This window comes from Nycticebus coucang, chromosome 12, assembly GCF_027406575.1.
Source record: "Nycticebus coucang isolate mNycCou1 chromosome 12, mNycCou1.pri, whole genome shotgun sequence".
In the NCBI taxonomy this organism is placed as follows: Eukaryota; Metazoa; Chordata; class Mammalia; order Primates; family Lorisidae; genus Nycticebus; species Nycticebus coucang.
In genome coordinates this window covers 13,784,476-13,797,939 of record NC_069791.1, presented here as the reverse complement: position 1 = coordinate 13,797,939, position 13,464 = coordinate 13,784,476, and the positions used below count along the sequence as shown (strand labels likewise).

Here is a 13,464-nt window from a genome sequence, read left to right as displayed (position 1 = left end):
CACAATGGGAAAGGATATTTGCATATTTTCAATCAGACAAAAGCTTGATAACTAGGATCTATAGAGAACTCAAATTAATCCACATGAAAAAAGCCAACAATCCCTTATATCAATGGGCAAGAGACATGAATAGAACTTTCTCTAAAGACGACAGACGAATGGCTAACAAACACATGAAAAAATATTCATCATCTCTATATATTAGAGAAATGCAAAACAACCCTGAGATATCATCTAACCCCAGTGAGAATGGCCCACATCACAAAATCTCAAAACTGCAGATGCTGGCGTGGATGTGGAGAGAAGGGAACACTTTTACACTGCTGGTGGGACTGCAAACTAGTACAACCTTTCTGGAAGGAAGTATGGAGAAACCTCAAAGCACTCAAGCTAGACCTCCCATTTGATCCTGCAATCCCATTACTGGGCATCTACCCAGAAGGAAAGAAATCCTTTTATCATCAGGACACTTGTACTAGACTGTTTATTGCAGCTCAATTTACAATCACCAAAATGTGGAAACAGCCTAAATGCCCACCAACCCAGGAATGGATTAACAAGCTTTGGTATATGTATACCATGGAATACTATTCAGCCATTAAAAAAAAATGGAGACTTTACATCCTTCATATTAACCTGGATGGACGTGGAAGACATTATTCTTAGTAAAGCATCACAAGAATGGAGAAGCATGAATCCTATGTACTCAATTTTGATATGAGGACAATTAATGACAATTATGGTTATGGGGGGGGAAACAGAAAGAGTGAAGGAGGGAGGTGGGTGGGGCCTTGGGGTGTGTCACACTTTATGGGGGCAAGACATGATTGCAAGAGGGACTTTACCTAACAATTGCAATCAGTGTAACCTGGCTTATTGTACCCTCAATGAATCCCCAACAATAAAAAAAAAAAAAAAAAAAAGACGTCCTTGGCCTGGACCCTTCCAGTTGCCCTCTCCCCACAGAGCAGGGAGTCTGCAGGGATACAGAGACATGTTTGTGGAAGCCACACCCCCTTCTAGACTAGCTCGACTAACTAAAATCCCAGAATTCCCACCCCAGGAAGCCCTGGCTCATGCTCAGGCCTGGGCAGGCCTCTCACCCAGCTCCATCCTCTGGGAAAGGGACTGCCTTACTGCTGGGCAGGCCTCTAGGCTGTCTGCGGGGTATGGATGGGGCTTAGATGTGCAGCCCGGGACAAAACCGAGGGTAGGAAGAGAAAGGGTCAGCTGGGAGCTGGGCACTCTCTCCTTGCTGCCACGTTAGGATCTGGGACTCTAAGGAGTCCAAGAATAAATACTTGACTCGATCCTGGTCATCTGGGTCAGTTGGTGGAAGACCCAAAGCCTGGACTTGGTAGGAACAAAATCATCTCCTCCCTCCCCTCTGGGCACTGACACCAAATCTCCACTTCCACTCTACTGGCCTGGAGACATTTTGGAAGTGGAGACTTGGTGTCAGTTCCCAGAGGGGCTGTGGGCTGTCTGGAGTTCTCAGGAGGCTCAGCAGCAGAGACAGCCCGCCAAGCATTTGGCTGGATCCTTCTGGCTGGCGAGGCTAAGGGTGGAGATGTGGAGAGGAAGCTGCTGAGTCTGCCCCAGTGACAGCAGATGCACAGCTAAGGTGTTCAAACACCCAGACCCTTTCTCAGAGGCTCATATAAGCTAATTATTTTCTTCTCTGTTTTTGTTTTATTTTTCTTAGGCATTTTCATAGTAATGGCCCATATTTTGTGCCACTTTCTCACTCCTTCGAGTGTCCTGAACTAAACCATCTTCATACAAGGGGAAAGACTTTAGGTTTGTTTTCATCACTGATTATCCTAGATCCAAACATCTGGAAGTAAGTTACGGTCTAGAATAGCCACAGGAATGTGTAAGTTTGGGCATAAAGTCATAAATTGTATAGATCCTCATCTACATAGAGTCTCTTGGACCTGATTCTTCCGCCTGCAGCTATGTGCCTCTCTGAGCCTTAGGTTCCCCCCCCCCCCGTAAACTGAGGCACTGGCAGCAGGTCTCTGATGAGCTCTAAGACCCCCCACTTATGACCTGTGGTGTTTACCCTTCTCATTCTTCCCTCCACCCTGCAGTCATCCCGGGTGTCGCCCTCTTCTCAAAACATCGTTCACGTTCCTGCTCCTTTGCCTTCACAGTTATTGGCACTTGGAATTACCTTATTCCACCTCTTCCTCCCTTAAGAAGGCCATGTTTTAAAGCCCAGCTCAAATGCCACTTGATCCAGAGAGCCACCACCCCACTTCACCATGTTAGAAGACCCACCTTGGAGGCTGGAAGGAAACCTGGACTCTCACCCAGCTCAACCCACTCGTATAAAAATAAGAATACTGAGGGCAAAAAATGGGCAGTGATTTAGGAACAGAGCCACATCTGGACCCCAAATACCTTTTAGCCTTGCCACCTCTGGAGTCTACAGGACTGGCTGTTCCACCATGGTGCCAGCTGTACAGTCACTGAAGTTCACAGTCTGCCCCTACCCATGGTGGCCCCAGCACACTTCACCCCACTCCTGCCCTAGCTTCCAAGGACTTATACTCGTATTTCCACCAGAGGCAGAGAGTATGGGACTCCCACCAGCTCCACCCCCTACCTGGCTGAGCCCCCAGGAGCCCAGACCTCTGAGCAGTGAGGAGAGGGCTGGAAAACACAGACACCTGTGCTCTGAGCCCCCACCTTCCCACGAGGAAAAGTCAGGATCTTTGCCAGGAACATAACCATTTCTGTCATTGGACACAGTTCATACTTCTAATAAAGCCACCAGCCAGGAGCATACCCTGCCTCTCTGTGTGCTCCTGTCCTCTCTGCCGGCACCTCCTGTCTCCTCCGCTCCACACCCCACTCCTGTAGTACAGAATCGCACCCACCCTGCTGCCGCGTGTGCTCAGGAGATTGTTCTGCTCTCCAGAGAAATTTACTGCAGGCCTCGTGGGGGATACGCAGTGACGTGCTTACGTGTGTCTGTGTTTGTGCTGTGTGTGTCTGTGTGTCCATGTGTGTGGTGCACACGTGTGCATTTGAATTGAGGTGCATGTGTGCACTTGGACTACTCAGAGACTAGGCCATCAGATTGTGCTGTTTATTGAGGATGCCACAGGGAAGACCTTTAAGGACAGAGGAGAAGTGTACGGTGCCTCTTCCTCTCCATGTGTGGGTGAAAGACAGTGGAAAGAGAGACCCTGAGTTGTACTTGGTCCCACTCAGAATGAGCCACAGACTGAGCTGGGGAGGCTGGGGACTGGCCACTCTTGGTTGCTTGTTCCTTAGTCCTCCTTCTCTGAAAGGCAGAGCCAGCTCCCAGCATAGGCAGGAGCCAAGACAAAGGCACTGGTGTTTGAGGGGGCCTCAAGCTGAACCCCAGCGAGCCAGGCAGAGTAGTAGTTAGCTGCTGAGCCAGAGGCTGGCCAGAGGAGGGAGGCTGGGACTACAGCCAAGGAGTGGCTGCCCAGTGTGCAGGGAGGAATTTCACCAAGCTTGGTCATTGAGGCCTGTCCAGGCTCAGGAAGACGCAGGCTGGGAGAGTGGATGGCCAAGGTCAGTGCAGGTGTACGGGAGTAGGACCAGCAGGGTGGACACGGAGCTGACAGTGGGCTGGGGGCAGGGCGCAGTGTGGGAGCCAGAGCCAGGGCACAGGGACACAGGGAGGAGTGGGGGGACTTGGGGCAGCCCCCTCTACCGACTGGCTTTCTTGGAGGGGGCACTCAGGCTGGAGCCCTTCCCCGGGGTATCCTTGTAGTCGCTGACACTGCCCAGGCTCCTGCTGTCCCCGCCGCGGACACTGCACACGCCAGAGATGCAGCTGCTGCTGTTGGCCACGTAGCCACCGCTGACCATGCTGGGCCGGAAGCCATAGCCACTGCTGCCGCTGGTGCTACTGATGATGGCTGCAGAGAGGGGGCCAGGTCAATACCCACCCAGGCAGAGCGGGGGGAGGTCACCTCTCCCCAGGGCAGATGGGGCTCTTCTTGGAGCAATGGGTCAGAAGGGGGGCCCAGGCACAGTCACTCCCTCCCACTGTCCCATCCTTGGCTTGCTCAGCTTGTATGTCTGAGTCTCATCCCATTAAAGCTCAGAGGCCGATCTCCTTGGTCCAGGTAAAAATGTACCCACCTGTCCTCTTGGACACCACTCCCAGACCCTTCCATTAGCCTCTTTGCTAAACTTCCCAACCTCCAACCTCTCCCTCCTACTGACTGTCCCCCAAATGGCATCTTTCTGAAGTTCTGGTTTAAGAGAAATGCAGAGATCCCATTCTTCTACCCTCACCTCTGAGGTCCCTCACTCTCTAATTCCCTCAGGCCCCTCTAATTTCCCAGCCCAGGTCTGATGGCAACTTGCAAACCTGGTTCCCTGAGCCTCACATAGACATTATATCATGTTCTGGCAATAAGACCTTTGTTCCCCAATCCCTAGCTGCCATACCACAGGAACTGAGACAGAGGATGAAGGAGCCCTGGCCCACGAGCCGGGAGACGTCCTTTCTGGCCATGGCTATGTCATCTGGCTTTGTGATCACAGGCAAAGCTTCTTCCTCTCTGGTTCTTAGACACCTTGTCTACACACACAGGGTATGACTAACATCCTTCCCAGTCCACAGAAGCTACAATTGTAGGTCAAAGTATACAAGTACTTACAGATGCTGACAGGGGAGGGGAATTCTCCTGACATCCTGTTAGGAAGAGGAATAAAGTAAGGGAGAGCCATCATCCCGCCACAGCCTCTTCAAAGCTGCTGCCCGCTACTCCCCCCCATACCTCCGCCTGATGTGGGTTTCTGAGCCCAACAGGCACCTATAGAAATTCTAGGGCTTCTTTGATGGAAGTAGAGCCTGAGACACTTTGGGGACCACTCCTGAATCTTTGGAGTAACAAGGCAACAACCCCATAAAACAATAGTTTGCAAGAGGGGCATATAAGGGGCTACTGCACCCACCTCCCAAGTGTCAGGTCTGTGTACCTCCTTCCCATCCCCTGGAGCACTGGGGAAGCTGGAGTGGCTGTCCCAGCACACCCCCACCCTGAAAGCCCGTGCTGCAGCTGGACAGGGCAGGGGGCAGGAACAAGGAAGCCTAACAGACTAACAGGGGTTTGGGGAAAGTGGGAGTGGACGTTCCTAGCTTGTTCAGGAGGAATGAGCTGATGATCCACACAGCACCTCACAGCGCGCTGTGGCTGCTGTGAAGCAAGCCCTCGTGATGTGTTACAAGCGGATACTCACATCCACTCATTGGCAGTGTTGTTTATTAGTGTCATTATTTCTAATATCACCACCACCTGTCACGCCCCAAGAACTCATCTCTTCTGGGTAGGATGGGTTAGGCTTTCTCCTTTGTTTCTTCCTAACCACCTTGGGGCCCTCCTGCCAGAGCAGCCCGCCCACCTGCACTCCTCGCCCTCCAGCAGCTTCCTGTAGGTGGCGATCTCCATGTCCAGGGCCAGCTTCAGGCTCATGAGCTCCTGGTACTCCCGCAGCATCCGCGCCAGCTCCTCCTTGGCCTGGTGCAGGGCGCCCTCCAGCTCGTCCAGCTTGGCCCGGGCGTCCTTCAGAGCATTGTCTCCCCGCTGCTCAGCATCAGCGATGGCCGTCTCCATGTTGGAAGCCTAAACAAGGATTGGGGAAAGCAGAAAATTGGAAGGGGCCATTGGAGTCAGCCATGTCCAAACCCTTTCTGGTCTGCAGAGCTGGGGCAGAGCTGCCTGCCTCTGCCCCACATGCGGCCTCACTTCTCCTGTAGTCTGAGCCCCTTCTAAACATGCAAGTCCCAACTCAGCTCTAGCTCCCCTCTCTTGTGTTTAGACTTGGGGGTGACATGCAGCCCTGCCCTCCTGAGAGGAAGCCACCTGAGCTTCACTTTGGGGCAAAGAAATTAGTCAGACACACTGCACTGAGGGCACAAAGTGGATGGGAGGAAGACTGGCTTTGTGCTCTTGCATTGTTTAAGGCCTAGGAGGAGAGATCATTGGAATATGGCATGAAAAAGGCAATGACAGCAGCTGCCCAGGTGCATGGGACCACAGAGGAAGGGCACAGGGAAGGAGACTCCCCAGGAGCAACTATTAGTTGCCAAGTGCTTACTGTGTGCCCAGCACAGCTTAGCACTCTGCATACTGTTTACATGCCTTAGCTCATTCGGTCCTTATACCTGTGAAGTTGGCATAAGTAGCTTGTGCAAGGTCACAAAGCTACCAAGTTTAAAGCCCACAGGAGACTGGAGAGAACACTGGACTGGGAGTCAGGAGTCCTTGGCTCAGATCTGCCACTTACCAGCCGTGAGCCTCCTTTTCCTCCCTGTCCCTCAGTTTCCTCATCTGTAACAACAGGATGGCAACTCTTGCCTCTCAGGGTCTTTGTAAGGATGAAGTATGATGATGTGACAAGTGCTGCTGCTGTCACTCTGCTGTATATGCATCTCACCTTCCCACTACTAATGCCAGGCTGTGTCCTACATCCTAGGACCAACCCTTAATAAGTCCCTACCATGGCATTTTAACAGGTGCTTCATGAGCCCATTTCTCCTTCTCATCATTAACTCAAATGTTTATTCAGCTGCAACTCTGCCAGGCACTGTGCTAGATTCTGGGCAGACAACAGGCCACAGAACAGCCTGCTCCCTGCCTCCTTTCAGTCTGATGGGAGCAGGGGGATGGGCAAGTGTTGGGCCATTACAGGAAGTGTGACAAGGACAAGAAGCATGGGTGCCAAAAGGGCATTGTTGGGTATATGCGTAGCCCAACCCTGGGGAGGCTTCCTAGGAGGGGCGTCAAGGCAGAGGTCCCTGGGGTGAGTGGGATATTAGGGCCCCAGAGACATCCTGCTGCAGAGGTATTGGAGGCAGTGACCTCACTGGCCTCCTCCTTTATCCCACCAGAGATTTGGGGAGTCAGTGTTCCCAGCAACCCATCTCCCTCCACTTGTGCTCACCTGGGCGTGGCTACCATGCACAGGCCATGTGCTCTTACCTGCTTCTTCACATTCTCAATCTCTGAGCGGATTCTCTGGATGAGCCGAGTGAGCTCTGAGATTTCATTTTTGGTGTTTTTGAGGTCATCTCCATGTCGGCCAGCAGCCAGCTGCAGCTCCTGGAACTGGGGAGCCATGAATGGCATGTCATGGGAGTGTCTGCTATCTCAGGGTCAGGGCACATGGACATGTTCCTAGACACTGCCTCTGTTCTGTGCATGGTCACCCTGCTGGCGTCACCCTCCCTGGCCAGGCTCCAGGGCAGCCCACCTTGGTCTGGTACAGCGCCTCAGCCTCGGCCTTGCTCTTCAGTGCAATATCCTCATACTGGGTGCGGACCTCATCGATGATGCTGTCCAGGTCCAGGCTGCGGTTGTTGTCCATGGACAGGATGACAGACGTGTCACTGATGTGGGACTGGATCTGAGCAATCTCCTTCAGGGGAAATGGACAAGGTCTTTTGGCTTGACAACTGTTGGAGGCCAACAACTTCCCCCAAGCCAGGAGAGTGAATTCTGGTAATGCCAACTTTAGGGCCTAGAGCCCAAGGCTGAAACCCCCCGAGCAAAGCAAATTCCCTGAAGGACCCCTGCCAGATTCTCCATGGAGTATGCACCTGACCCGCCCCTTCCCACGCAGAGGGTGCAGACTGAGGAGCTTCTCGGGCTGAAGTGGGAGACACGTGGCTCCCTGAGAACTGAGCCCTAGGACGCTCTCCCAGCCCCTAGAGTAGAGTTTCCCCCTCTGGAGCAGAATGGAGTGGGGATAAAGACTCACAGCTTCAAAGAGACACCTGAGGAACTTGGTCTCCTGGTCCATGGAGTCCACCTTGGCCTGGAGCTCCACCTTATTGGCATAAGCCGCATCCACGTCCTGAAAGACATGCAGCAATTCTGGGTCACTGCTGCTGCAGCCAAGGCAGCGGCACCCATCTGACCCGGGGGCCCTGCCCCAGAGGTCATCACCCCCTCTCTCCATGTGGCTCGTGAAGGAGCAAAGGGCCCATCCCATCCCATTCTGAGAACCTGCTCCCTCATCATGAACAATCTGCCCCTGTAAGGAGAGAGCACCAGCCAGGCCGCTGTAAGGGGCTCCCTGTGAAGTTCCGGCAGGTCCCGTGGCTGCAGAGAGGCCCCTTTCTGTCATCTTCTGTTACTGTTCTCCGGGGACAAACCATGCCCACATCAGACGTTCAGTTAGACATTCTCTCTCCAGCATCCTCCCCGCTTTTTCTTTCCTTGTGCTGGGGAGTCTTTCCTCATGATTTTTCTCTGCCATCATCTCACTAGCCCTGTGTCAGCTCAGTCTGGGACGGCCAGCAGAGCACACTGGCAGGCTGGGCTCCTCTGGTCTGAGGCCAGCCCTGGGACCCACCTGCCCTCACCTTCTTGAGCAGCACGAACTCGTTCTCGGCAGCTGTCCGCTTGTTGATTTCCTCTTCATACCTGTGGGGAAGCCAAGGGCTGTGGGTTGGTACAGCTCACTGAGAACCGTGTTTGCCAGGGAAGACCCTGGCCAAGGAGCAGAGAGCCAGTCAGAGGACACGGGTGCCAAGGGGTTGCAGAGTGCTGGGTGAGGGGGCCCACCAGGTAAGGAAGGCTTCCTGGAGGTGAGGATGTGGTGACCAAGTGTGGAGGGAGGAGATTGCTGCAGATCCAGCTTGGAAAATCAGGAAGGAGCACATGGAGCAAATAAATGACAGTGGGGACTATCAAAGGAAGCAACAAGAGGAGCTACCCCCCTCCCCCAATTTGAATAAAGCCTTACACAGGACATTTCCACTCCTCACAGTCTGGGAGGCAGATGTACCGAATCCCCATTTACTGACAAGGACACAGAAGCTCTGGGAGAACATGAGTGATTTACTCAAGGTTTGCTCACCCGATAGCCTGAGACAATCCTCTGACCACTGCCCAGCTTGTCCTAAGCACCAGGCCAGAGGCTGAAGGAGCAGGGAGCAAGTTCCAGGATTTTGTTGGGGTGGTTCTGCTCGGCATAACCAGGGGCACTGCCCCAACCTCCAAAATCCTTAGGCTGGGGTAAACGGCCAGGGTCCCCCAGGACAGAGATAGTTGTCCAGTTCCAGAGCACCCGCTCTCACTCACCTCTTCTTGTAGTCTTCCACCAGGTCCCGCACATTCCTCAGCTCCGAGTCCAGCCTCACCCTGTCCCCCGACAGCGCCTCCAGCTGCTTCCGCAGGCCACTGATGTAGCCTTCGAGGATGGGCTCCAGCTTGTTCCTGCAGTTGTTCAGGTCCAGCTGCTGCAGCAGCTCCCACTTGGTCTCCAGCACCTGGTTCTGCTGCTCCAGAAAGCGCACCTGGAACCCAAAACCCAGAACTGTCGATCCTCACCCCCCAGAAATAGTCACACCTGTCCATCATGGGTCATTGTGCAAAGTGTTCTACCTGGATTTCCCCCTTTATCCCTCACGACAGCAGCATGAGGTGGCTGAATCCTTCTCCCTATGCAGTGGAGAGAAACTGAGGCACAGAGAAGCTTAACCTCTTTTCATAATCTAACAGTTTAATAGATGCTGGAGCCCAGGGATGAACCCAGACATGTGTCCCTATAACCCGTGCATCCAGGTACCCAGAGCCTGCCATGGCCACAGCTCAGGGCATGCCTGAAAATACCAGAATAGAAGCCAGGCTGGCCCATCTTTTTGGAAAGGTTGGTCATTCTGAAGATAAAAGTTTTCTGTCAATGAGGCTAGGCCAAGGGCTCTTAGGTATTTTAAACTCCTGCATCAGACCCCAACTCCATCTTTGCCTATAGCCTCTCCCCTGGCCCCTCAGTCCTGCTCCTCAAACCATGTTCCCTAGAGCAAGCATGGCACATGGAGCAAGATGGACAGATGGGAATCCCTGGCCCATTGTGGCCCCTGGGTGGGCCAAGAAACTGACCAGAGGGAGCTGCTCTGCATACACCTCTCTCATTTGGCTTTGGGGAGAACAGTTCTTTCTAAAATGTGACTTCCTTTAATCTACATGAGCACAGCTGCTATTTAAATAAGGTTGTCTTCCCTTTAATCAGAAACACAGGATGGGGAAAACAGGGATTCCGTATTTGAGATAGAATTATCCAGCAGTTTTTCTCTAGGAGGTCATCCTGCATCTGGTTTGATTTAACCAATCCTGGAGTTTTCATGTACATCCATGAGGCTGAGCATTAACCACAGACTAGGTCTTACATCTGAGATACCGTAAGACACATCTGCCCTACTGGACACATCTGGATTGCTGATAGGACTTACCCACCTTCTCTGGCTGCCTGAGGTAAGGGATTGCACTACTCCAGAGACTAAAGTTACTCAGGAACTTCCCAGGCCTTTGAGCCTCCTTCCTCCTCCCTCCAGGTAAATCACTTTTGAGAACAAGTTGCAACTGTCTTCACATCCATGTTTCTTCCCATGACTCCAGACTTCATCCCTCTACAGGGTTTGGCCAGCCCAGCCAGGTCCAGCCCACTCCCGTTCCCCAGACCCCAGTCCTCAGAATACCTTGACTTCCATATGTGAAAAGGCTTAAAAGAGTAAGAAGCTACAGAGCCAACCCTAGCCCCTAAGGTGGCACAGAGGGCGCAGGGAATTCTGGATTCAAGCAGGAGGCCTAGAGCCCGCAGGCTCAGCTCTGATAACCACACTGCCATTTCAGCACAGGCTTTGTCCTAGGTTGACTTGTCCTTGGTACCTGACTGCCAAGGAGCCAACATAGCCCTCTAGTTTCCCCCTCTGGTCTGGAGGCAGGAGCATGAGGGTCCAAGCTCACCTCCTCTTCCCCCAAATGGGCTTGGGCATGGCATTTATCTCCATGCCTTTGCTGACTCATAAAATGGGGTAATTGTTTCTTATCTACCAGCAGTAGGGAGGTGTTTAGGGACCTTTGATTACTCTCCTTCTCAGCTCCTCCCCAAGATCAAGAGATAAGAACTGAGCATAATGACAGCTACCATTTGGGGGGTATTTAGTATGTTTCAGACCTATGCCAAGATCTTCATATGAATTTTCTCTTCCAAATATAACTACCCCACAGGAGAGGTTATTATCCTAGAGATGAGGAAATGGAGGCGCAGACAGGACAAATAACTCCCAAAGCCATACAGCTGTCAGCAAGAACTTTCTGTCTGCCCACTTCTGCCTCTCACAAAAGTCATTAACTCACTGAGACAAATGCCCATGGCAGAGACATCCAAGGACCCCAAGGGCATGAGAGGACCACACAATATTCCTGATCTGCCCATCAAGTGACAAGTGGACGAGGTCAGCACACCAGGAGAGGGAGACAGGCTTCCTTGGTCACTCTAGGGTAGATTCTCTCTCATAGATCTTTTCTGCATACACTCTTTGTGGCTCTTAGGCTTAGCAATGGCACCAAGCTGGCCCTCAAGAGTAAAGACCAGGTCTCCTCCTCAAATCTCCTGCTGCTACCCATGATAAGCCCCTGCCAGTAGAAACTGACCTACCTCTGTTTTCTCTCTAGAAAGACGACACAGCGAACATTCTAAAAGTTGCCCTGATGATGAAATGAACCTGCCTGGTCCACAGTAAGTGCCTCTGCATATCTAACCTCAATTACTCCTGCTGTAGCAAAATCTCATGTTCCAAGAAGAGAAGAGAAGTGATATCACAGGTTCCCCAAGTGATTGCAGACCCACCTTATCAATGAACGAAGCAAACTTGTTGTTCAGAGCCTTGATCTGCTCCCGCTCCTGGGCACGCACTTTCTGAATCTCAAGATCCAGCTCCACATTGAGGGGGGCCAGGAGGCTCTCATTGACGGTGACCTGGTGGATGCCTCCAGGTGGGCACACAGTTGGACACACAGGTCCCAGGGCCACACTGCCAAACATGCTGCCAGCAAAGCCACTGGCCCGGCCCCGGCCAAATCCATAACCTCCATTCTTGCCATTGCCACTGGCCACATTGAAGGAGATGTTCCGGGTGCCCCCTAGGCCATAGAGGCTCCGACTGCCAAAGGCCCCGCTGAGTCCTTTACTCCCTGCCCGGTAGGAAGATGAGCTGCCCCCGGAGAGCACTGCTGAGCAGCCGCTGAAGCCCCCCTTGGTGGCAGCTCCCGACTTGCAGGTGAATTGGCGGTTCATGTTGCCAGTGGAGATGGAGCTCAGACGCAGGAGAGAGGAAAGCAAAATCCCACAAGGTTCTGCTGGCTGTAGTGAGGTCCAACAGGTGCCTTTATATGTGCTTGGCACTGGGCTTGTGGATGGGCAGTTGAGAGGGAGATTAATTCGAGGGTTTGGCTTGCCTGGGAGCAAGAAGTCATTTTCTCTGTGCTGAGCTAGAGATCAAGCCCTCCCCACCTCTGAAACAACAAGAAACCTTCAAATTGCTGGGCTTGCAAGCCTTGCTCATGTAATTTGGGTCTTATCTAATTAACCTGCTGTTAGAGGGTAATTTGCCCCCGGCCTCAGCCCTTCCAGGGGGATGGCACTAGCACTTCACATCTCTGTCCAGATTAACCTTCTCTGGCTTGTTGGCTTCCTCCTGGGGGATCACAAGGTGGGATGGGATGGACATCCCTGGACAGGGCAGATCCCTGGTAGAATATCTGGGGGCTCCAACCACAGCCCTATCCTCCTCCTCCCTGGAAAGAGGCAGATTAGCCGGGCATTTACTCAGGCTCCCTGGAGACATAACCCACAGAGAAGGCGGCTCTCTCTGCCAGGACTTAGGGGATAGTGACCCTCTCCCTCGCATGAGACATGAGCAGTCCAAACCAGAGCCAAGTGTGAGCCCATGGGAGCCACGTGCTTCTTCAGGCTTCCTAGGGAACTGCACGTCCACATCTCACCTCACTCAAACGCTTGTAACAGGGCAGGCAGCGGGCAATTGCTTCCCATTGCCACTGGCCACATTGAAGGAGATGTTCCGGGTGCCCCTTTGTCCATAGAGACTTCGACTGCCAAAGGCACCGCTGAGCCCTTTACTCCCTGCCCGGTAGGAAGATGAGGGACAAGCCCTTCAGACACCAGGCGGAATGAGGAAGAGAGGAGGAGGAGGAGCTGGGAGAACAAGGCTGGCGGGGCAGGAGTCCAGGCCTTGGGGCAGACTTAGGCCAAAAAGACCTCAAAAGGGGTGACACAGTAAGCATGGTGCCCTTTGCTCCAAACAGTCTTGTGATGCCTGCTCCAGAGATTCTGCCTGCTGTCCCTGCAGCACAGACACAGGCTCCTGTGGTCCCTTCTGAGATTGCCATAGCCACAGTGGCCCTATTCAGCCCCAGCCAGCTCTATCCCTGGGTATTTCCCCGGCCCAGAGCTTGTAGCTGAGACCTATGGGTGAGCTATAGCCCTTGGCTGGGTGGGGCACAGGAGCAGGAGAGTCTGGAGACAGGCCGGTTTGGGGCTCTCTCACACCAGGGTCCATTCTCTTCCCCGGCTGCCTTCCTTCTCCCACTGCCTTTCTTCCCCCACCATTTTCTTGCAATTGTGCCTTCATCCTTCTTATTGAAACCACCAGAATCTCCC

The 13,464-nt window shown here is 52.9% G+C and overlaps 1 protein-coding gene across 1 annotated transcript; it reads right to left on the bottom strand.

Annotated features, from left to right (window-relative positions):
* Positions 1 to 3,438: 3,438 nt before the first annotated feature.
* On the bottom strand, positions 3,439 to 12,147 carry KRT71 (keratin 71). The gene is made up of 9 exons (XM_053557920.1): positions 11,635 to 12,147; positions 9,084 to 9,298; positions 8,363 to 8,423; positions 7,756 to 7,851; positions 7,249 to 7,413; positions 6,978 to 7,103; positions 5,398 to 5,618; positions 4,653 to 4,687; positions 3,439 to 3,902 (listed from the first exon to the last, which is right to left on the bottom strand). The coding sequence occupies exons 1-9, from the start codon at positions 12,079 to 12,081 to the stop codon at positions 3,691 to 3,693; spliced, it is 1,578 nt and encodes a 525-aa protein (XP_053413895.1). The 5' UTR covers positions 12,082 to 12,147; the 3' UTR covers positions 3,439 to 3,690.
* Between the last annotated feature and the right edge of the window lie 1,317 nt (positions 12,148 to 13,464).